Source organism: Mus musculus, chromosome 6, assembly GCF_000001635.26.
Source record: "Mus musculus strain C57BL/6J chromosome 6, GRCm38.p6 C57BL/6J".
Taxonomy (NCBI): Eukaryota; Metazoa; Chordata; class Mammalia; order Rodentia; family Muridae; genus Mus; species Mus musculus.
Window position 1 is genome coordinate 146,849,703 of NC_000072.6, and position 25,014 is coordinate 146,874,716.

Below are 25,014 nucleotides of genomic sequence, written 5' to 3' on the forward strand. Positions count from 1 at the left end.
AAAACAATACAAAAAAAGAGGAGGTGTGGGTGTTGAGGGTCAGAGCCATAGGCTTGCAACCACTGCCAACTATTCTGCAGGGCAGAGAGGAGCAGCTTCCCTGGGTGGGAGGCCTTGGAGCATGGGTGAGGAAGTTGGAGGCTCCAAGGTCAAAAGACAGTGGGGTTGAAAGTGTCTGTGTGGTGGAGGGAGCTGAGGTCAGAGCACCCCAGGTCACTGTGTGCCTGAGGCCAGTTGATGGATGAAGAGATGGCAGAATGGGAGATGGCCCTAGCCCTAGAGGAGAAACCAGAAGGCTAAGAGGCGAGCTGGTGATGATGCAGGTTAGAGCTAGGCAGGGGACACTGCTGTCTTCCCTCTCAGGGGAGGGAGTTAGGAGCTTCGCATGCTGGGTTCCAAGTAGAATGTCAGAGAGAGCAGGCCCAACTGCAAGCTTTCCTCCTCAGGTGTGGAACAACTTGCAAGGCCTCTCGTCCCCAGGAGCTAGGACAGGCTCTGCCACCAGCCAAAAGTCCCAGGGAACTCTGAGGTACAAATGGTAACAATATCGAAAGGAGAAGAATGTGGGCCCCTTCATGTGCTGCCTCCCTGATTATTCAAGTCATGCTCCTCCCAACTTATCCAGCGGGGGATGGGCTAGAGGCTGTCTTTTAAAGTTGATCAGTTCTTTTTGATGAAGACACTTTTTTTTTTCAAAGTGTTAATTCTAAATGTTTTTGTGGCATGAGGAGAAAAGAACAAGGGTTCACTCAGTCTCATCGATTAATTCCAAAAAGCCTTGAAGGTCAACCAGTAAAAACAAAAAATAGGGTAGTATAGGGAGAAATCCCCAGACTTCCCTGTGTACTGATAAAGTGAGGCTGGGCAGGATGGGAGGTTCTGTGTGTTCAACAAGCACAGAGCTGTGTGCTGGCGCTGCACACCAGGCTTAGAGGACTGTCCTTCTTCCCGTTGTGTAGACTCAGAAGTTACCTTCAGAAGGTGGGGCTGCCTCGGAGGTCAGCAGGCTGTTGCCAAACCTTTGGAAGCAGAGGCAATTGGGAAGCAGCCTGACAGTTTAGATCTCCCTTCCACTATATCTTAGCAATGAAACTTTGGACAAATTATGGGTCATCAGTGCTCTCAGTTTCCTAATGTAAAAGCAGGAACGGTCAAGATCTGGCTTGTTACCTCCCCACAGGGTAAGACTTAATGAAACAATGTAACGAACATGCTTTACCTAACCAAAGCGAAACAATGTAACCAACATGCTTTACTAAGGAAAGCGAAAGCGCTTTGAGTATGTAATCAGTATTGTTACCACTACTTCTACCATGTCATGCGAAATTAATATAACACGGATTAATTTCCTTTTCTGTTGTGTACACGTGGGTGTGCAGATATATATTGCTTGCTACCCACTTTGTTTTTAATTCTTTAAAATCCATCGATATTTACATGCGTGCATGCAGAGGTCAAAGGACCTCTGTGGGAATCAGTTCTCTCCACCATGTGGGTTGCAGGGGCGACGATCGAACTCAAGTCATCAGGCTGGACAGTGAGTGCATTTACCTACATAGCCCTCTCAAAAACCTCCTTTTTTTTTTTTTTTTTTTTTGAGACAGTTTCTCACTGATCTGGAGCTCTGGATTCATTAAGCTAGGCTGGCTAGCTAGCAAGACCCAGAGATCTGCCTCTCGTACCAAGAGAGCCCTCATCCTATCACCTTCTTAAAGTTTTTCACACGTGTTTCTGTCTCAGCCTTCTCTGCCTGTGTGTTTGTTTGGAGTTAGGGCCTCATGCTGTAGCCCTGGCTGGCCTGAGCTAGCCTCAAACTGCAGGTAATCCCCCTGCCACAGCCTCAGAAGTATTAGGACTTTAGATGTAAGCCACTGAGACCTTCTTTGCATTTCTCTTCCTTTATTTTAGTCCTCATTGCTTCCAGGATTCTCTGCTCTCTAGTGAGCTCACCTGGCCAAAGGGAAGGGCAGGGATCACACACAGCTGCTGGTGGTGTTGATTGAGCCTTTAGAGGTTCAACCTGGGAGTGGGGACTGGAGAAGCCGCTGAGCTTGATTAAGAGCACTTACTGCTCTGGCAAAGGATTCCGTTTCAGTTCAAGGTCTTTTATACAAACTTTTTTTGTTTTCTGAAGTTTTCTCTGATTAGCCCTGGCTCCTGGACCTCACTATATACAGTTTATTGTTATTTTGAGGTTCAATTTAGAAATATTTCTCTAAATCCTAAAGAATCTGTATGATACCCACTTTGATTTTAATAACTGCAGTTCTAGGAAAGTAGCCTGAGCAGCTAGGGGCCCAAGGGCCATTTTAATGAGAATGTATTACATCATTGTATCGTTAATGTATTATACTAGTGAGGAGTTAGAAATGACACAGTTGTCAGCAATGGGAAACACATGGGAGGTCTAAAGACAGAGAGCGATAGGACAAGCCATCTTAGTGGTGAATGCTTACATCTGGATGTCTCTGGAGACCATTTCTGGTTATTTAACCCTGAAATACTAGTGGCTTTATACTTTGCTTTCTAGTTTTTTGCAACGTGCATGTTATATAACCAGAAATAACTTACAAACATGGAGAGTTCTAACCCCAACATGGCTGTTGTACACTTCTCTATGATGTCCCTATTTAAGGGTGATTTATCCACTTAGACACGAACTGCATCCTTGGGGACAATGACACACAAATCCTTTCCCTGTATACTTGAACAGAGACTCTCAAGAGCTTGCTTTGGGGTCTCATAGAATGGACAGCCATCTTGGCGGCATTGAAAACAGGCTGCTTTCTCTGTGGAAGAATTAGCCAGGGGAATGTTGATCCTGCTGACAGATTCCTGTCTCTCTCCTTGCAGCACTGAAGTGGCAGCTCTCACACCAGCAGCCCTCAGTAAAGACATGATGTCTCTGCAGTTGGGGACAGCTGGGAAGGAACGTCAGCTGGCTGAGAAGAGCCGTGATCTCCAAAATGTCAGCATGACCGAAGGTTCGGAGTAAGTAGGGCTGAGCTCACCGGAGTCATGTCTGGGACCTGCCTCAGCCAGAGACTGATCATGAGACATCGGTTCAGCATCAGGGTGGACATTCGCTTCTCCAGTTCATCTAGTTTTAACTCATAAGTATCTACCAGAGTAGACTTATGGGCCACTCGTGAGGCTTATAGTATGAACCAGGCATCAGCAGCAGAGCTGGCAAGACTCCAATTTCCACTTAGAAAATTGGCTGTTTCTTGTAGATTCCTTCTGGCTCCCTTATCTACAGTTGCTAAAGACGTAGCCATTTAGAATGCATAGGTGCATTTCATTAGTTACAGAATCTTGTGATTATCAGCAACCACAGATCCAATGGGTAACTTTTGTTGCTATTGATTGTGCTTGAGATAGTGTCTCACTGTGTAGCCCTGGCTGGTCTGGAACTCATTAAGTAGGCCAGGCTGGCCTTGGATTCACAGAAATCTGCCTGCTTTGCCTCCCAAGTGCTGGGATTAAAGATAGCTTACATAGCCTATACATGCCAGGACCTTTTCCTATGTGTGAACATTCATTCATTACTCTTGCTGTGATAGAGCACCAGGACAGTGGCAGTTTACAGAAGAACTTTCTTGGCCTCTCTGAGGGTGAGTCCATGATGGTGGAGCAGAGGCAGTGGGTGGCAGACAGGAGCTAGAGCAGCAGCTGAGGGCTCTCACATCTCGAAACAGCAGGAGTCTTGAACTCTCAAAGTCCACCTCCAGTTACAAACTTCCTCCAACAAGGCCACACTCCTAAACCTTCCAAACAGCACCATCAATTAGGGACCAAGTAGTCAAATGGCTAAGGATACAGGGACCTCTCATTCATACCACCAGAGTAAGGTAGGTGTGACAAGTCCCCAGCCCACTTTTGGGCTCAGGGTCCACAGATCTGACCTATTACAGACATACATTGCAAGGTTGTTGTGATTCATTTTAAAATGTGTGTATGTGTCACATAAATGCAGTTTAGTAAAATAACAACAACCCAGTAGGGGATAGGCGGGGCCTCTAAGACCGTTGTCACACAGGCAAGAACAGGACTAAACTGTGAACACACAGGCAAAGATTCTCTGCTTCACTCACCCAGAGAAATTAACATCAAACCATGGTTCCAGCTTAAACATCAGATCGGCGGAGAACAGGATCTTTAAAAATACACAATTCTGGAAGAAGCTGTGGCTCAGCCACCATTTCTGCCAGGAATGTAAATCAATTCCACATCTTTGAAGCACAGGCGAGAAGCCAGGCATACTGGTGCATGCCTGTTATCCCAGCTTTTGGAAGTGGAGGCATCAGGACTAGGAGTTCAAGGCTAGCCCCAGCCACATAGTTCAAAGGGACTACATGCGGCCTTGTCTACAAAAGCCAAAGCAGTAGTGATAAATAAACAAAGTGCAGTCTGGGAACGTTTAGCCAGGCAGGGTTCAGGAACTGCCTGTCACTGTGCTGGCTCCCACATGCAGCACACAGACAGGAGCATGCCCATTTCAGCACTGCTTTGTCTTGTTATTTTTCTGGACTGTTGAGTTGGCAAAGTGCTGGTCGTGCAAGCATGGGGATTCACATAAAAGAGTGTGGCAGTGCTTAATGTAAAACCCCAGCGTTGGGAAGCAGAGACTGGGGGAACCTAGGGGACTGCCTAGTTAGCTAGCAACAACAGTGAGCTCCAGGTTCCGTGAAAGACCCGGCTCAAAAAATAAAATGAAGAGCAATAGAAGAAGACCTCTATGTTGATCTCTGACCTCTGCACCCACGTGCACCCAACATGGATACACACACACACACACACACACACACACACACACACACACACACAGAGAAATAGAAAATTATACTACCCCAACACAGAGTCATACTGTGAAGAAATCCTCATGTACTAATAGGAAATGGACTCCAAATAGATCATTACAAAGGAAATTCAAAATTCAGAATAATGTATACAAATATACTCATATTTATATAGACCTGTGGAAACCTGCATGATTGTCATACACTCTGTGGAAGAATAAAGAATGTTGTGGGTGAACTAAATATTCACAGATGTGATTAATGGGTTTTGAAGTAAAAATGTGTGTCCCAGGTGAGGGTGCTGTTCTGGAGACTCGGGAACCTTTGTGAGACCTGCCTGATGAAGCCTGTCACTGGGGGTGAGCCTTAGACGTTGGAGCTGGGCTCCCTTACAGCTGGTCTCTCTCTACTTGCTGACTGGGTGTGAGCAGGCAGCCTTAAGCTCTCCCCAATGCCTTCTCCACCACGGTGGACTGTCCCCCTCACTGTTCCTTCTCAGGAATTCATCCCAACAACGAGAAAGGTAACCAGTATGTCTTAGTTTCTTTTCCTGTTGCTGAATCTAAAAACAAAACAACAGCAAAAGCCAACCATGACAGAGGAGGTTTATCTTGCTCACAGTTCAAGGCAAAGTCCATCTTGGTGGATAAATCAGGGAAGTGGAAGACTGGTGCAGCTGGTCACATTGCATCCATCATACACAGGAAGCATAGAGCAATGAATCTGTACTTCTGTCCAGTGTCTTTTTTCTGTTTATACACTCCAGCAGTGGGCTGCTCTTCCAGCCCAGCCAGGGACGGGTGCCGCCTACAGTGGGCAGGTCTTCCAGCCCAGCCAGGGACGGGTGCCGCCCACAGTGGGTGGGTCTTTCAGCACAGCCAGGGACGGGTGCCGCCTACAGTGGGCGGGTCTTTCAGTCCAGCCAGGAAAGGGTGCCGCCCACAGTGGGTGGGTCTTTCAGCACAGCCAAGGAATGGCACTGCCCATGGTGGACATGTCTTTCAGCCCAGCCAGGGAAGGGCTCCGTCCAGAGTTGGCAAGTCTTCCAGCCCAATGAACTCAGTCAAGACAGCCCTCCAGAACACACCCAGAGGCCCACCTCCCAGGGGATTTTAGCGTCTTTCATGTTAAGGACTTTGTCCCATAGTCCGATCACAGACCTGGTCCTCTCTGCCCATCTACCCTTTGGTAGATTTTTTGAGATTCTACCCTTACCTGTATGCTTACTGTTTATCTTTTCCATACTTTTGTACTTATAAACACAAATAGCAGCACTTTGGAATTTGGGACCTTATTATTAAATAGTTTATGGATTCAGCCAACAAATATTTATGCAACCTTTCTATTTCTCTTCTACAAAATGTACTGTATATGGCATTGTTCACACAGGACAAAGTCAGTATGAAGGTAGCAGATATACCTGGAGCTGAGGTGTGTTCTATAGGTCTCCATTAGAATCGTGTAGGGCAGAGGGCCAGTCTAAATTCCTACTATACAGTAATTACCTCTGTTTGATTTGTTTGTGTTGTTTGCATTTGATAAGGGAAGTTTCGGAAATGGACCACATCTCAGACAGACCAGATGAAAAAGACAAACCTTCTGAAAACCTACAAACCGATTCCCTTTATAAGATGGACACTGAAAAATGGGTAAGCTAAGGTGGGCCTGATGGTATTCGCTTGTAATCCCAGCCCACCAATTAGCAGGTGAAGATGGGAGAGTGAGACGTTCAAGATCAGCCTTTGGTACAATCAAACCAAACCCAGACAGACAAAAAAGAAGGAAGAGTAAAAGAGACATCAATGTCATGGCAGGTAAAGAAATGACCTCACCTTGTGTCTGGGAAAGCAGGAAAAGGATGCCAGATGTTCATAGGTGTAACACTGAAACAGGCCCGGGACAGCACTGCTTCCCATCCCACGTAGGGGTCATCCTAGCTTTCCTATGCACCCCCCTTCCCCTCATGGGTTATGTGCTGGTTTTGCTTGTGAGACTCAATTACAATTGGCATAGGTCACCTTGGAGCAAAGGTTATGTGTAAAATGATCCTCAGGTTGCAGAAAGTCTTCCAATAGAGTTCGTTCATTCTGCTTTGATTCCACCTCTGTGGGAATCCTCCCACTTTCTCCTCCTGGGGCCTGCGCAGACTGCTGCTGCCTTGCTGTGGTTTCTGTTTCCACCTCCCTGTAACTATCCTCTGGGCACACCTTCTCTGTCTAAGGCGGTTCCCCTCGAACTGAGGAGCTGACCAGATAATCTATAACTGACCCGATTTCAAACTCTTTTAACTCAATGGCAAAGTCTACCTTAAAGGCTCTTGTCCAAATAAGGAGACAGGTGGTGGTTAATCCACTGAGCTGCATAAACATCCATGAGCTACCAGCAAGAAGGCTGAGAACATTCCCAAGCCTCAGATGGACCTGAGGGTGCAGACTCGGTTTCTGAGGAACGCTGAGGTGGAGCCTGTGGCCTTGGCTGGGGTTTATGCAGGTCTTTTGGTGAGGAACTAATCTGTTCTGCCCACCCCAAACTTTTCTTTCCGTTTTAAATTTGTTTGATTGAAGCACAGGAGAGTTTTGCTTAAAACTTCTTCAAAGGTAAGAAGAACTATTTTACAGTAGAGTTCAGAAAGAAAGAGGGAGGGAGAGAGAGTGGGAGAGGAAGAGGGAGAGAGAGTGGGAGACGGAGACAGAGAGGGAGGGAGACAGAGATGGAGAAGGAGGGGGAGAGAGGGGAGAGAGAGAGAGAGATGTTCTAAGGTAGGTTATTATTAATTTTGGCCATTTGGCATATATAGGAATGAAATGATAGGGAATTGAATATTTTTCTAGAACAAAGCAAGAAAGAAAAAAGAGAGAGGTGGGGAACAAGAAGGAAGAAGGAATTTCATGGACTAAACACAATAGACTGTGGTATTTCTCTCAAACCCCTCACCATGAAAATAAATGACATAAAAGAGAACATAAGAGCCCAGAACAGTGTTTGGTTGTGTTCTTACAGTGGCATTTTTAAAATAGCATTCATGTCAGTTAGCAGAAAGTATAGCATTTGCTTTATCTTTGTGTGTATAAATAAATGCACTTCACTAAGCCACTTAAAAGTAGGTCAAACAGCATAACAGTTTGTCCCTGTTGCCTTCAGAAAGTATCTCTAAAAATAAAGATTTTCTTCTACATATCCAAAATGCTGTCATCACATCTAGAGAAATTAGCAGTTTAACACATAAAGAAGCCTAATAGTCTCTTTCCCTCTGCATTCCGGTTTCTTCCGTTGTGCCTCAAATGTATTTTAGAGCTATGTCACTTTTAGAGATTTGTGTATTGTATGCATATCCGTGTTTTTCCTTCATGTGTGTCTGTGCACTGTGTGTGTCCCTGGCACTCTCAGAGGCCAGAAGAGGACATCAGCTTCCCTGGGACTGGAGTCACGGATGACCAAGCTGGGAACTGAACCTGGGTCCTAGAGCTATATTATTAATTTTTTGAATTATTTATTTTATGTGGATGATTATACTGTCGATATCTTCAAACACACCAGAAAGGGCATCCCATTGCAGATGGTTGTGAGCCACCATGTGGTTGCTGGGAATTGAACTCAGGACCTCTGGAAGAGCAGTCAATGCTCTTAACCACTGAGCCATCTCTCCAGCCATGTGTGTGTGTGTGTGTGTGTGTGTGTGTGTGTATGTATGTATATATGTATATGTGAATGTATATATGTATATGTGTATATATATATATGTGTGTATATATACATATATGCATTCATATTTTTTTAACAAACACTGGAACAAAATCTATGCTGTGCACTTAGTTGTCATGGCTCAACACACTGTCTTAATAGGAAACCTGTTTTATAAGTTCAAGGCCCCCTCTGTGTGTTTTGTTTCATTTGTTCTTGTTTTGCTGTCGTCTTATGTAGCCTAGGATGGCCTATAACCCACTATGTGGCCTGGGCTGGCCCAGGACTCACTGTCTAAGCCTCACATTCATGGTAGTCTCCCACCCCTGCCTCCTGAGGGTCAGCGTTACAGATGCGTACCCTTGCCCGGCTAACACTGAGTTTCTGAGGAGACCAGAACAGCCATGCCATTTGTGTCAAGGTTTGGAGTGTACGGTCGGGTACATTTCTACTGTTCAGCCTAAAAACCACTCTTCCCTGGGAGGCTGATCCTGGAAAGCCTGCCCCAGCCTCTGACAAGCTGAATAGAGGGCTTGTCTCCTTCTCTCATCCATGTACGAGATGGCACGTCTCAGGCAGGCTGTCCGGTAGGGCTGGAGGAGTCAGCACCTCTCTCGATGACTCTTTTTTTTTTTTTTACTCCCCCTCCACTCACATCTCATCCAGGATGGGTTGGAGCAGGAGTCCGAGCACAGCCAGGACCCACCAAGCAAACCCGATGAGCAAGAAGTGACTCTAGTTTGCGAGGGCCCTCAAGTGTCTCAGCTGTCACCGTCTACGGATGAGAGCACCCCGTAAGCTTGGACACACCCAGTGAAGAGTACGGAGTGATGAGGAGAGAATCAATCCTGGGAAGAGATTCAGAAAAAGCCTGGAGGACGGATTAAACTCTTAGGCACAAGTTGAACCAAGCAGCATCCGAGTGCACAGGGACTGGCTGACCCTGCCTAGCAAGATAGTAGAGTCAGCCTATCCTTGGCTGCCGATGCTGGCAGGGCCAGCAGGTCCTCTGTGTGTCACTGGATTTGGAGTTTAAAATTGATATGTTTGTCAACAGTCTCAGATAACTTCTTCTATATGGAAATTATTCTAGTCATCATTAAAGGCCTGCCAGTAAGCCCTTGCATGCCACATGTCAGACACCTCTCCTACCCTACCACTATTATTGCCCAATAGCCAATGTTCACTCTATAGAGGGAGATTTCAGATATATTTATTTTTAGGGCCAGGGCCTCAGTGATAGAGTACTTGAATGTGTGAAGCCCTGGGTTTAATCCCTAGCCTTGAGAAAAATATATAAAGCTTTTTTAAAAAGTAAGTGTGTGAATGTTTTGCCTGCATCAAATATGTATGTGCACTGTGTGTGTGTGTGCCTGAGGAAGTTAGAAGAGGGTGTCAGATCCTATGAACTTGGAGTTATGAATGGTTGTGGACCATGATGTGGGTGCTGGGAATCAAACCTAGATTCTATGAAAGGCACTGAGCCAATACTCCAGGCTGGGCATGTAGGTGTGCTATAGAGCGTTTGCTTTGCGTGAGACCCTAGGTTTGATTCTCAGTAACACAAGACATATTTTGCAAAATTATTTTCCTTATCTGGACTTTTAAAGACCTGTTTACTGGCCAGTTGGTCCATTTTAGTAATAGAAAATGCACAGGAAGACCACTTAGAGCCATATGAGGTGTCTCCCACTTCCCACCTCCCAAATGACTAGGGTTCTGCTTCCACAGGATCCCAGAGAGCTTGACCCACAAGCTGAACTACTGGCATGCAAAGATGGGTCTCCAAATGAAAGAACTCGGAGCCGACCACGGTGACTGGTTGGAGAGAATCAACAACATTATACAAAATATAAATAATACAGAAAGCACGGTGAAGAGGTAAGCACTAGATGTTGGGATTCGCAGGAAAATAGTAGAATGTCTTCCAGCTTTAAAGCTCAGGACGCTGTGTGTGGTACAGCAAGCAGGCCGTATGATCTCAAGGTTAGAAGTCGACATCCCAGATCTGTGTCAGAGCTCTGTGTCTCTCTCTGTCTTCTCTGGGAGATTTCTCACACACTGGGTGTGCATAATTCTCTATTTTTATCATTGTTACTTATGAGTGTGTGTGTGTGTGTGTGTGTGTGTGTGTGTGTGTGTGTGTGTGTGTGTAAGCACAGACACCCTGGAGGCCTGGCGCTTGAATTACAGGCAGTTGTGGGCTGCCTTGTGGACGCTGAGGACAGAAGTCCTTCTGCCTTTAACTGCTGAGCCATCTCTCCTGAGCTCCCTTTGAGATAGGGTTACACAGCCCAGGTTAGCCTCAAACTTTCTGTGTTCTGAATGCAATTTTGAACTCCGAACTCTTCTGCCTCTATCTCCTGGTTGTGGAGTGTGGTGTGTGTGCTACCACAACCTATTTCACGCCAGAATCTGAGCCCAGGTCTTGATGAATGCGAATCCAGCACTCTACTAACTGAGCTATACCCCCATTACAGAGGCGGAGCTTGAACCCTGATGGCCCGTTTTTTGGGTGAATTAATCACCTTAAGGGCTTGCCTTTCCTCATGTGTGAAAAGCTATTGATTATAGCCTCTTCACTGGCATATTGTGAGGTTCATAGTGTGAATCACAGTCAATGATTAACAAACAGGAGCTCTTATTGGAAATAAATGTCTGACGCCTTTGAATTTCCCTGCCGAGCTCCAGCCTCTCTGCTAGCACAGAGGACCTGCACTCGGAGCTGCTTCCTCTTTACCTTTCTCAAAGCGTCCACTCATCCCTACCCGCATCTGACCTTTTTAATCCCTCAAAGCATTAGAAAGGATCCAAATGCCATACGCTATAAGTTTCCTTTTTAAAATTAAAGTATAACTATATTACAGGACAATTATGTTCTTTGATGTAAGGTCCTGTGAGTTTTACATAGTGATGGAACCAGCTCAGCGGGGGCATAGAATCCCTCCATCGGTCACAAAGTCCGTTGTTCTCTGTTCTTCTTGTGTGTGTGCTTTAAGACTCTGTCTCATGTAGCCCACAACCAGCGTGGTACTCCTGATCCTCCTGCCTCTACCACTGAGTACTGGGATTTCAGGTATGCACCACCATGCCCCACTCGCTGCTGAGTCCTTGATAGAGTTCAGATAAAAGCTCAGATACTCAGCCTTTGGATTTTGAAACGTCACTTTCCAGGCTGTGGCTACAACTCAGTGCTTGCTTCTCCTGCACAAGCAAGTGCCTCGGTTCAAGCCCCAGTGCTGGACAAACCAGTCTCTCTCTCTCTCTCTCTCTCTCTCTCTCTCTCTCTCTCTCTCTCTCTCTCCCTCTCCACCCCCCCTTTCTGTTTGTGCCTTTTAACAGGAGTGTAGAGGCTTAGTGCAGCAGAGCCTCACTTCTCTTTAGTGTGCCTTTCCGCGCAGAACAGCACTTCAGTTTTGAAATCTCTCCCGTGTTGGATGATGTTTTCCCCCTCAGTCCACAGGACTAAATCCATCTCTTCATCTGTTTGTAGCTTGCTAACCGAGGTTATATCCCTGGAAAACCAGTCTAAAAATCTGGAGGACTCTGATCAGGAGGCAGACATTGAGGTAAGCTGGGTTCGGACACTTCCCGATGCGTGTACCAAACAGACCTTAGCCAGAGGAAGACCCACCTCCGTCACAGGAGGCCAGAGGAAGACCCACCTCCGTCACAGGAGGCCAGAGGAAGACCCACCTCCATCACAGGAGGCCAGAGGAAGACCCACCTCCATCACAGGAGGCCAGAGGAAGACCCACCTCCATCACAGGAGGCCAGAGGAAGACCCACCTCCATCACAGGAGGGCGCCGGCCAGACTGTGTAGAGCACCTTCCTCCAGGGGACACCACCTCCCTTGTTTGATGCTCAGAAAACTGGACTCTACCATGCTCTCCAGACACTGGGTGAGGCCTCCTCATAGGCTTCCTTCTGTCTTGATGCCATCATAAGACAGGAGCCTTAAGGAGATCTGCCTGTCCGAATCCCAGAATCCCAGCCCTGCCAGCTCAGAGAAATCATCTCAGGAATGAGAATTTGTTAACCATGTCCTTAGAAAGCAAGACGCTGACTGTGACCTTTAATGACCTCTTGATGTGTTCTTACAATATTTCCAAACCACCAAAGAGTCCTATTTCTTTATTTCCTTGTGGTTTTCTTTATTTCCTTGTGGTTTTAGAGAGATTCTCTTCAGAGAATGGTTTTCTAAAAATTCTGTTTGTATGATGTTTATTTTTAAATTTTTTATTGTATTTATGTTGTTTGTTGTATGTTTTGTATATGTGTGCATGCATGTATACATGTATGCATGTGTGTTTGTATGTGTATGTGTGTATGTGTCCATGTGTGTGCATATATGTATGGCATATGTGTATGCATGGGTGTGTGCATGTGTGTATGTACACATGCATGAATTTCAGAGACAACTTCTCAGAATTTGTTCTGTCCTTCTACCATGTGGAGACCTGGGATGTTAAGTCAGGTTGGTGGCAAATGTTATTACCTGCTGAGCCATCTCTCTGGCCTATTTGAGTTGTGTTGTTTTGTTTTGTTTTGAGACAAGAGTTTTCTCTTAATCATGGGTTGGTCTGGAACTGACTTTGTAGCCTAGGCTAACCTTGAACTCTCAGTAATCCAGCTGCTCCAGTCTCCCCCGCACTGGGTTTACAAGGTGTGAGCCACCACAGTCAGGAGGACATGAAATAACAGGGAAAAGGAGAATATGTTATGCACTCGTATGAAAGTGTGCTGGAGCCGTGCAATTTTGTGTACGCACTAAAAGCAAAACATGCCAAATGCCACGCACAAGCTTGAGAACCAGAAGCAGGTCAAATGCCCACAGGTGATGGATGGGTAAGGCCATGTCTTGTGTGCACGAGGGACACCTGACATAAAAGGAACACGAGTCAGACCCTCCCCGAAGCATAAGTGATCTTGGACACTGTAGGCTATTTGAAGATGTCAGCTCAGACCGCTGCAGACTTCATATTCCATCCATACAACACTGAAAAAGGCAAAACCTGTGGACAGGAGCTAGCCTGGACTGCTGGGGTGAAGGGGGTGGGAGGAGATGGTTAGAAAATGACATAAAGTCTGCAGTCCCAGGACCTGATGGCACAGCTCCTGGTTAAACCACAAGATTCAGGGGCTGGTGATGAGTCAATGTGGTTCAAAATGAGGGTGAACACACAACCCCAAATGTGACCACGTGCTGCTGGCGAGTGCTGCTACTCAGGAGGACCAGTGATCCTGGTACTTGTACTAAGTCACTTGTAAGGTGTGGCCAGTCATACCTTTAAAAAAGAGTTTTGTGTGTCTAGGCATGGTGGTGCAGGTCTTTAATCCCAAGACTTGGGAGGCAGAGGCAGGTGAATCTTTAAGTTCAAGGCCAGCCTGGTCTACAAAGCAAGTTCCAGGACAGCCAGAGCTAAACAGAAAAACCTTGTCTCAGAAAAAAATGTGTGTGTATGTGTGTGTGTGTGTATGTGTGTGTGCATGCATGCATTTCCTTGTCTTTATGTATGTCCCTTACATACTGTGCTCACAGAGGCCTAACAAGGGCATCAGATCCCCTGGAGCAGAAGTTAGAGGCAGTTATGATCCACCGTGTGGGTGATGAGAATCAAACCCAGACCCTCTGCAAGAGCAGCCAGTGTTTTAACTGGTGAGCCACCTCTCCAGCCCCACCAATTAACTGTATTTTACTGACATGATTCCATGTTGGTTTTATACATCAGCCCAGTGTGAGGGAAAGGGAGCTATGAAATCTGAAGTTTGTTGGACATCATACGCTCCTCCTAAAAATTGTTTTACTTTCATTACACAGGCCATTCCTTCTAACCATCCTTATATTGTGTGTTCTCTATCCTTATGTTATAGGAGAAGATCACAGAAATTAGAAGGCAATTAAAGGAAGTGAACATCAAGTTGACTCAGGTAATGAGATGTCAAGGAGGGAAAATGGCCCTCGGAAGCATTGGATTTAAAATTCCGAGAAGTCAGGACCTGGAGGGGCTCAGTGTCACTAAGCTCATTTCACTTTGGTGAAACATGTTTGAGGGATCTAAGCCTAATCTGTAGCTAAACACATACACACATACACACACAAAAACACATACACACACACACACAAACACATACACACACAGACAGACACATACAGACACATATACACACACACACATACATACACACACACGCACACACACATACACACACAAACACACATACACACACACACACAAACACATACATACACAGACAGACACATACAGACACATATACACACACACACATACATACACACACACACACACATACATACACACACACACACACACACACACACACACACACACACACACACAACCAAAAAGAAGAACCTGGATCCTCAAAGATAAGCACAATGAAAAACCAAAAACCAAAAACCAAAAAAAAAAAAAAAAAAAGCCGGGCGTGGTGGCACACGCCTTTAATCCCAGCACTTGGGAGGCAAAGGCAGGTGGATTTCTGAGTTCGAGGCCAGCCTGGTCTACAGAGTGAGTTCCAGGACAGCCAGGGCTACACAGAGAAATCCTGTCTCCAAACAAACAAAAGAAATCAACCAAACAAAAAAGATAAGCACAATGCACATTTTTTTGTGTATTTATCTTTGCTTAAACGAGCGGTTCTCAACCTTCCTAATGCTGTGACCCTTTAATACGGCTCTGCCTGATGTGGTGACCCCCAACCATAAAATTATTTTCATTGCTACGTCATAAGTATAATTTTGCTGCTGTTGTGAGTCATAATGTAAACATCTGATATGCAGGATGTCTGCTATGTGACCCTATGAAAGGGTCATTCAATCCCCAACGGGGTCGTGACCCACAGGATGAGAACCACGGTTCTAGATTCTGTTTGCATATTTTTACGTACTGAGTGATGTCATCAGATGCACCTTGTCTTAAACCCGCTTTTTTGGACGGGTCAGTTTTCTTGGGACTTTTCTGTGCCAATGAGACGTCATCATCCACCATCACCGCTGCTCAGCTCAAGACTGACGTCTCGATCCATCAGCTTTGTTTTCTTGTGCAGCTGGGATTTTGTCCGTGAGTGATTACTATGAGAAACTGGGCCTCAAAAACTCAGCCCTGGGGCTAGGAACGTGGATCGGCGACTGGCAAGTAGGGTCCGGGCCGACCAACTGCTCATAACAGGTCTGGTGGCACACCAAGCACTTGGGAGGTAAAGGCCTGGAGGATATGAATTCAAGTTCATCCTTGGCTGCCCCGCAGACTCGGGGCTAGTCTGGAATATTCGAGACCCTGTCTTAAATTTTTTTTTTTTTGAGAAAAGGAAGAAAGAATAAAAAGCCTCTGCCTGATCCTGTCAGTGCTTAAGAATCAAGACAAGATGAGATATTCTCTCACAGACAACCTGATGGAGACACGGCAAGCAAATGGAAGAGGTCCTCTCAGCGAGTCACTCCGCTGACCCAGAGCCCGGATATTCAATCGGATATGATGAGATCTTACGTTTATACCTTAGAAATGTTACCTATGTAAGAGAGATACTTCCCTGTCTTCCCAGAAACTTACTTTTTCACCAGCTTGTATCTTGGTGGAAGGTTTTTGTTTTTGATAATATATATGTGGATGTTCTTACCAGCATGTATGTTGACGTACTACACAAATAAAGTACCCATGGTAGCCAGAAGGGGGCGATAGGTCCCTGGAACTGGGTTAACAGGTTGTGAGCCACCATGTGGATGCTGAGAACTGAACCCGGCTCTTTTGCAACTGTTGAGCCATCTCTTCAGCACTAGAAGATTTTTAAGGGGCATAAGAGGAGTAGCAAACAGAAAAGAATGGCTTACACCAAGGGGCTATTTTTGTACTTTTGCCTTATTCGTATGTGTATGTGTGTGCTATGTATGAGTGTGCATGAAGCCTTAAGTTGATATCAGGCATTTTTCTCTCAGTTGCTCTACACTTTTTTTTTTAAATCGAGGCAGGGTCTTTCACTGATACAATGTGCTCTAATTCTGGCTTGTCTAGCTAACCAATTTGCTCTGCCACTCTCCTGCCTCTTAGGCAGCTCTCATTCCTGTAAATTTATGCATGCATGTATGTATGTATGTATGTATGTATGTTTGTTTTTGAAATAGTATTTCACTATGTAGTCCTAGCTGGCCTTGAACTCAAGATTTGCCTGCTCCTACCTCCTGTGTGCCAGGACTAAAGGCAAGCACCACTATGCTGTGGGGAATAGCATATAAAAGAACAACCCGTGTTGCTGCTGGCTATTTTCTTGCAATACGAGATCCATAAGCAGTTTGCCTCGTGTTTGTTCACCGCTGTTCACTTGCCCTTGTGGTGCTGAGGACAGAATGCAGGGCCCTGCACTTGGCCGTATTCACAGACCCAGAAATCAACTGTCAAGGGAACTATTTCACGAGTGACCGTTTATCTCACTTAGCACAGCCACTTTGCATGTGGTACAAAAATGAGAGATTTTATTCTGTCAACCAGAAGGACACCTTTGTCAGTTTACTCAGACCTGTGGGTATCTTTTTAGGTCGATGCTTGCGAAGAAGCCCGTGAATTGAAGGAGAAGCTTGTTGAACAGATAGAGGTAAGGTGCCTGTCTGAGTTAGAGTTTCATTGCTACGAACAGACACCATGACCAAGGCAACTATTGTAAAGACAACACATAATTGGGGCCAACGTACAGGTTCAGAGGTTCAGTCATTATCATCAAGGCAGGAATGTGGCAGTATCCAGGCAGGCATGTGCAGGAGGAGCTGAGAGTTCTACATCTTCATCCGAAGGCTGCGAGCAGAATACTGGCTTCCAGGCAGCTAGGGTGAGGGTCTTAAAGTGTACACCTACAGTGACACACCTACTCCAACAAGGCCACACCCACTCCAACAAGGCCACACCTACTCCAACAAGGCCACACACACTCCAACAAGGCCACACACACTCCAACAGGGCCACACCTTCTAACAGTGCCATTCTCTAAGCCGAGTATATACAAATCACAACAGTGCCCCAAGTCCTCTTACGAAAGCAGGTTATCTGGGCTCCCAAGAAGTTAAACTATACCTCATTCTGATCTGTCTGTCTGTCTGTCTTCTTTTCCTCCTCTTGGGCTTCTGCTTTGAGCCAAAAGATCACCTGACCTTTTCTGGAGTGTCTCGCCCCTAACTCATCTGGAACTTGATCCATACTACATACACTGCACTTTGCAAGGCCCAGTGCAAATGGCAGCTCTTCCTCAGACCTCTCCTGTCCCTCTTATCCCAAGAAATGAGTTCGCCTTTGAGGTTGTTCTCCCAGTACCTTAGATGAAGAGGAAAACGTGAATGTGTGTCAGAAACAATGAATGGAGGGGTTACCTAACCCCTAACCAGAGGTGCTGGCTCACTACCTACCCTTAACCAGAGGCTTACCAACTTCACTGGGGACATGGTCCTCAGCCACACACCTTAGCATGCCTCTCACTCTAATGGACATGGACGTTTCGCTGTGTGCTGTTTCACAAGCCATGCACATGTACCTGTACCTGCCCATCACTATGTGTGTGTGTGTGCACTGTATCCTAGAACAGTGCAGGTGGGCATCAGCACATATGTATGAGCGGCATAGATGGTCAAACTGAATAGACAGATCCAGGACAAGGGCGCCATTCCAGTGGGTAAAGGTCAGCTCGTCGTCTCCCCTCTTTTCCCCAGTTGTGTGTAAGTCCATGGATATGCACCTGCTAATGGCCACCTGAGGTGTCACAGAGGGAAAATATCCTCTGTCACCCACAGTGAGACTGGGAGACATCAAGAATTGCTTTTTTTTTGGTTTGTCTGTTTCCTTTCGTTTTGTTTTTGTTTTTAAAGAAAAGGTAGTTGATTGCTCTTTGAATTTCCTCCCCAGAGCTTCCATAAGGAAATGAATGTCTTGAACAGTAAGCTGGAGATGTACTACACGCAAGGATCGGATGCGGACTCCCATAACTCTGAAGACGTGGACACGGAGCAAGAAGAGCCCCTGGTTCCCGAGGCTTCTCCGAGCCTGTCAGCATCACCCACTCCCCCCTGCAGTGCCGTGTGGTGAGTAAGGAAATGAAGCTGGCATGGGCTGGACAGATGTGCTCAGGGGAAGTGGCACACAGCTTTAATCACTGCACTCCAGGGGCAGAGACAGGTAAGTCTGAGTTCAAGACCAGACCAGTCTACATAGTGAAATGGTGTGTGTGTGGCTTCTCAAAATAAGGACTATTTTAAGACTGACTGTTGATTAAAATTTATTTCTCTTTGTAAATTGTGTCTGTTAATTGAAGTCATAGGATTTTTCTTGTTTTAGCTATACATCTATTGTATTAAGGAGTATTTAGGCCAGGCTGGAGAGATGGCTCAGCAGTTAAGAGCAGTGACTGCTCTTCCAGAGGTCCTGAGTTCAAATCTCAGCAACCACATGGTGGCTCACAACCATCTTTAATGGTATCTGATGCCCTCTTCTGGTGTGTCTGAAGGCAGCTACAGTGAACTCATATGCATATGAAGTATATAGGCATAGGTAGCTAGCTTTCTTATCACCTTCGATAAATCTTCCTATATGTAATATGGGAATATTACATATATTTTACCTATGTATGTATCTAAAATAACTTTTAGATGTATGTGATGTAGGGGACTGGACTCAGGACTTCACACATAGTAGGACAACATGGATGCTGGGAACTAAACCTAGTTCACTGAGCCATCTCTCCATATGCACAATAAAGAATGGCGTTTAAAGGCTTTGGTCATCACCCCCATCAAAGGAAACAACTTATCAAACAGATTTGACAACTTTTGTTTATTAGACCCCTCAATCTCCTTTCCTTAAAAAAACGAAATCTACCCTGTGTAGTGCTGGCACAAACCTTGAATTCCAGCACTCGGGAGGCAGGGGCAGGGGCAGAGGCATAGAGGCATAGAGGCATAGAGGCATAGAGGCATAGAGGCATAGAGGCATAGAGGCATAGAGGCAGAGAGGCAGAGAGGCAGAGAGGCAGAGAGGCAGAGAGGCAGAGAGGCAGAGAGGCAGAGAGGCAGAGAGGCAGAGAGGCAGAGGAGAGGCAGAGGCAGGTGGATCTCTATAAATTCGAGGCCAGTCTGGTCTATAGAGTGAGTTCCAGGACAGCAAGAACTACACAGAGAATCCTTGTCTCAAAAAAAAAAAAAAAAAAAAACCAAGCATATAACCAAACAAACAAATAATAAGATGAAATCACTTTATTGTTAAGAACTCACATAAAACTTTGACACAGCCAGATTAAGCTAGCCATTTGGATACACACATTCCCAAACATCTCAGTGAGCTCCTGTGTAGTCCCTCCCCACCCCTCTTCTTTCCTTCCTTCCTTCCTTCCTTCCTTCCTTCCTTCCTTCCTTCCTTCCTTCCTTCCTTCCTTCCTTCCTTCCTTCCTTCCTTTGAGACAGAGTTCCTCTTGTGTAGCCCTGAGTGTCTTGGACCGGACTGGCCTCAAACTCACAGAGATTTGCCTGCCTTTGCCTCCCAAGTGCTGGGATTAAGGTGTGCGCCACCACGCCCGGCCCCCAAAAGTGCTTTCTACTGAATCATAAAGACCTGAATTTGATCCTCAGGTCAAACCCACATAACAAACCAGTTTCAGTGGCATGCATCTGCAGTTCAGGCAATCCCACAGCAAGGTTCGTAGGTGAGGACAAGAGATGCACCTGAAACTTAGGATCAACTGGCCTGCAGTAATCAGCTTTGCAGAATGTGTGTAACAGTTTCCACCCTGCAGAAAGCTCCTTAAGCAGGAAGGTAATCAACTCAAAATGGCTTCAGGAAGTCCCTGAAACTGACCAAACTCACTGGAACCCCCACCTAGCCAGAGCAAGCAGTAAAGACTGAGAGTCCTCTCAAATGGAAGGAAATTGGGCTGCAAGGGAGACTCTGAGATGAGACCAGCTGCCTTGAAGAAGCAAAAACCAGCTGAGCTGCCTGGAAGAGGTTTAGTCCAGCTGAGGTACCTGGGAAGGACACTCTCCAGCCTGTTGAGTTGCCTGCAGGCAGTACAGTGTGCTCCAGGTCCCCAGCTTTGTGAGCTCTCACCTGTGCTGGCTGGGGTGGTCTTTGGTGACGCAGTCTTTCAGTCATTTCTGATCTTGAAAGTGACCCCTCACCCATATTCCTGTGAGTAACCACAGTAAAGCTCATGGTTCACCAAGTTGGACTTCGGTGGTATCCGTACTTTGGTCTGTTGTGGGCTCCCTCTCTAGGGGGTGTAGACTAGTGTGTTACCTCTCCTCAGGAAATTTTTTTTGTTACACAACACAGAAACAAGGGAGACCCTGTCTCAGCAAAGGGGAAGGGGAGACCTAGCTCTCAAAGGTGTCCTCTGGCATGTCACACCCACACCCAACATAGCCAGCCCAAGTATGGAAAACCTGGCTCTGGCAGGCCTTGCCCTTCTCCCCCATTCCCTCTGCCTTGCTAAACTGTTAGGTTACATTCCATATATATATATATATATATATATATATATATGTGGTCAGCAACCTCATAAAGAGATCTGCAATGGAATTTTTCATTAGTGGAGCTACATTAGATCCACTCCAGTGTGGATTTATACGCCACTGCATATGTCTTCGTGTGCTTGGTGACTGTGAACTCTTTAAATATTACAGATATAATTTCATTTACTTGAGAGAAAATTAGTACATCTTTAAAAGCCAATTAAAATTAGTGATTCTGTCGTATCAATCAAACAAATACGGGTATATTTAGAAAGGGTACAGAAACAGCGAAAATGGCCAGAGAAGCTTGTGGGGTTGCGCATGCGCTGTTTCCGCCTTTTACAGACATGACTGCGGTCAGAGGTGGGTGACCGCGGAGGGTGGAGCTTCGGGGATGGAAGGTCCACACCTTCAAAGAGGCCCCTGTGATCTGGGTCTGAACACACATGTCTTCTCTACTGTAGGAAGAACGCACTGAAGCTGTTCGTCATAGTCTACGTGGTCACCATCACTGGACTGTCGTGCTACATACTGTTTGTGGACGCCACGTTTCTCTTCGAAAGGGTGCTGCCCAGCGTGCTGGGGCACCGCACCATGTGGGATCTTCGGGAGATGATGGCGCCTTTCTTGAATTTAGAAGCAGAAGACTTGTTACCGTCCTAAAGATCCAAAGTTACCGATAACTGACACTCTTCCTCTCCAATAAAGCATGTTTCTAAAGCAATCGTTATTATATACAATTTACTTGATCACAGAAAAAATGAAAAGGATTTCATCAGTTAAACACAGGATCTTGCTGTGTAGGGGAGGCTAGTCCCGAATTCATAATGCCTTGCCACAGCCTCCCAAGTGCTGGGGTTATAATGTGTACCGGGAGGCTGAGCTCTTACAATGTCTGCTTTCATCATTTCCGGCCCCAGCCTTTCTCTTTCCACCCTGATACTTCCGGAAGATCATGTGCTAGCTCCCCACTGTTCCTACTGTCGCTGTTTTAGACTCTGGGGTCTTAGAGAAGGAAGAACTCCTTTCTTCTGTGGACTGGGGCTTGAGGGCAGTAGAGGCATTTCTCAAAGTGTTCATTTTTCCAGTTGACAATCATTGAAAACTATCTTTCCTTAGCAAAGACAACTACAGGTGTCGTTCAAGCTATGCTCCAGTATTCCTGTAAGAGGCGGTATGCACAGGCACACTCATGAGCATACTCATAGTCATGTACATACGTGCTTGTATGCACAGATACATACATACACACACAGAAAGAGAGAGAGAGAGCAGGGACACATACAGTGTGCTGTGTCAGACATTCTTTGGGAATTTTAAGGCAATCTATGCAAAGAATTGAGATATTTGGAATTTTGGTTTTTGAAAGAAAGTCCATTCTATTTTTCTGCGTAAACCTGCCAGATCTGGTTCTGTTGCTCACAATCAAAAGAATTCTGACTGATGTGAGGAAGTTTGAATGTTTCATACCTAATCATTGGTAATGGAGGAAGTAGTTCTAACGGAACTGTGCAAGACAAGACAGAATTGAAATGGAGTGGGCGGTGGGGGCAGGGCGGTGGAGTGTAAGCCATTGGTTACAGGGGCTGGGATGTAGCTCAGTTTGTGGAGTGTCTCATAGCATGCTCTAGGCCCTGGCTTTAATCCTTAGCATGGTGCAAAACCAGACATGGTGGTGCATGCCTGTGACCACAGCACTTAGAAGGTGGGGCGAGAGGATCAGAAGGTCAAAATCATTCTCAGCTTCACAGCAAATCAGAGATCAGCCCTGAGTCCTGCCTCAAACGGCAAGCAACCCATTTGGTGGTCTGGGTGGGGAAGAAAAGGGAGGGATGGACAGGTAAACATGGGGAGATGGACTTTATGGCAGTTAGTTGTATAATAGATGAAGGAGTGGAAGGCGAACGGGCAGAGAGCTGTAGAGTGTGGTCCGATCCTTACGCCTGCATTGAATCATGGGTATTTTTATGGAGAGAACAGGAAAACCATCCTAAAGAAAAAGAAACAGGAGTAAAAGTTGAAAGGGTTTCTTTCTGTTTGTTTATTTGTTTGAGGTTGCTTATTTATTTATTTATTGTATTGCAAAACAGGATCTCACTATGCAGCCACGCCTGGCCTTGCTATGGAGTCCAGGCTGGTGTCAAACTTGTGGCAGTCTTCCTGCCTCCAAACCTCCACTTGAGAGATCTCAGATGTGTACTACCATGTTTGTTTTGCATCTCTGAGATAACTTGCAATCCCGTGGTTGAATTCTTGAGTTCACATCCCAGTGGTCACTAAGCATAGAAAACTTCCAAGCTGAGGCACTGTTGTTCACATTCTTGTTGTCGCCTTTACACAAACCTCGTACACATGGGCCCCCTCCCTGCTCCAAAATCCAGCCTGTCACACTTGCGTAGACTGCCAATGTGCACACAGCGTTGGAAAACTCCAAATGTTACCATAAACAGCTAGTGTGTATGTGCAAGTGTGTAAGTGTGTGCATATGTGTGCATGTGTGTGAATGTGTATGTGTACGTGTGAGCATGCACACGTCACAGCATACACATGATGGTCACAGGACCAGTTTGGGGAGCTGGCTCTCTTTCTATCTTGTTGCAGTGTCTCTCGTTGTTTCTGCTGTTGTGCGTAATGAACACTAGCTGGTAGCTAGCCAGCAAGCCTTCTAGCAATTCTCCTGTCTCTGTCCCCATGAAGGAGTGTTGGGGTCTCAGATGTGTGCCTCTCATCCAGTATTTTGTAAATTCTGGGGATCAGACTCAGGTTATCAGGCACTCAGTGTGTCAAGTGCTTTACCTCCTGAGCCATCTCACAAGTCCCAGATATCACTTTTATGCTGGTGTTCTATAGTAGTAAAACCTTACTGGTTGTTGTAGATGTAATTGGTTTGTGTAGAGCTGGAACCAGCTATCCATGGAATTCCAGAGAGAATCATTTCATTACCTAGCTCTGCCTCCAAAAGTCTGGATCCTTCCAAGTCTCTATTTTAACAAACTCCCCAGACAGTTCTTAAGACCCAGAGTTTAAACTGCTACCATGCTGTTTCAGACAAAAAGCTAACTGGATTACAGATTAGTCATGAAGCACACAAGGCTAATCAGGAGGTGAGCGACTTCTTGGGGGAGGGGATTTGGCTGGTGGGGGAAAGAGGGAATTTCCAGGACACACACACAATCAAAATCTCTGGGAACAATGAACATTCAAAGGGTCTCATAATTTTATTACTCATATAATTTTATTTATATGAGTACACTGTGGCTATCTTCAGACACATCAGAAGAGGGCATCAGATCCCATTACAGATGGTTGTAAGCCACCATGTGGTTGTGGGGAATTGAACTCAGGACCTCTGGGAGAGCAGTCAGTGCTCTTAACTGCTGAGACATCTCTCTAGCCCCCTCATGATACATTTTTTAAAGTCAAGGATAAAAGTTTGCTTATAGATAAAAGGCCTGTTCAGACCAGGTTGGAGGCAGAAGGTGGTGAATGTATTTTGTAATTCTTATGTAAGTTCTTACTGCTGGATTTGATACCAAATGATTTATCTATAAGCCCTAAGAGGAAGTGTGAGGTTAACTAGCTCACATAAAGCTCAAAGCCTTGTGATAATTATACAGCACAAATAATTAAGTATGGTTTTAAGAAGAGAGCCTTAAAGGCTAAGTTCGTATCACACCGACTTCTAAGATGGTTTTCCTTGGGATTTTGACAAAGCTGAGAAGTTTGTCCCTGGGGAAAGATTATCCTTGAAATGAAAGTGTTATTCTTGATTTTCAGTTTGTCAGCATCTCACCCTGGAAAGATGGGAGTGAAGAAAATAAAATTTTACTGAGTGTGGGAAACTTTGTGAAGCATCGTAACATCAAGAGGGACTGGGGGCGTAGGGCGGTGCCGTTAGCTGGTTCTGGTTGGTTGGGTTGGGTCTTTTGCAGATCTTTTACTGTCTGCTGAGCCCAGCACGGTTCTACAGTGTTAGCTAAAAATGCCTGAATCATTGTATGAGTATGTGCTCTGCTTGGTCTCTGAGGAAAGAC

General features: G+C 45.7%; 1 protein-coding gene across 1 annotated transcript; it reads left to right on the forward strand.

The window, feature by feature from the left end:
- Positions 1 to 407: 407 nt before the first annotated feature.
- On the forward strand, positions 408 to 21,702 carry Smco2 (single-pass membrane protein with coiled-coil domains 2). Its single transcript, NM_027059.1, has 10 exons — positions 408 to 529; positions 2,854 to 2,991; positions 6,343 to 6,448; positions 9,147 to 9,274; positions 10,212 to 10,361; positions 11,974 to 12,049; positions 14,356 to 14,412; positions 17,035 to 17,091; positions 18,387 to 18,562; positions 21,445 to 21,702. The coding sequence occupies exons 2-10, from the start codon at positions 2,897 to 2,899 to the stop codon at positions 21,641 to 21,643; spliced, it is 1,044 nt and encodes a 347-aa protein (NP_081335.1). The 5' UTR covers positions 408 to 529; positions 2,854 to 2,896; the 3' UTR covers positions 21,644 to 21,702.
- Positions 21,703 to 25,014: the final 3,312 nt, after the last annotated feature.

Coding starts and splice junctions, on each gene's coding strand:
- Smco2 (NM_027059.1), top strand. CDS start 2,897: ATGATGTCTCTGCAGTTGGGGACAGCTGGGAAGGAACGTCAGCTGGCT. Junction 10,362..11,973: donor ACAGAAAGCACGGTGAAGAG/GTAAGCACTAGA, acceptor ATCTGTTTGTAG/CTTGCTAACCGAGGTTATAT. Junction 17,092..18,386: donor AGCTTGTTGAACAGATAGAG/GTAAGGTGCCTG, acceptor TTTCCTCCCCAG/AGCTTCCATAAGGAAATGAA.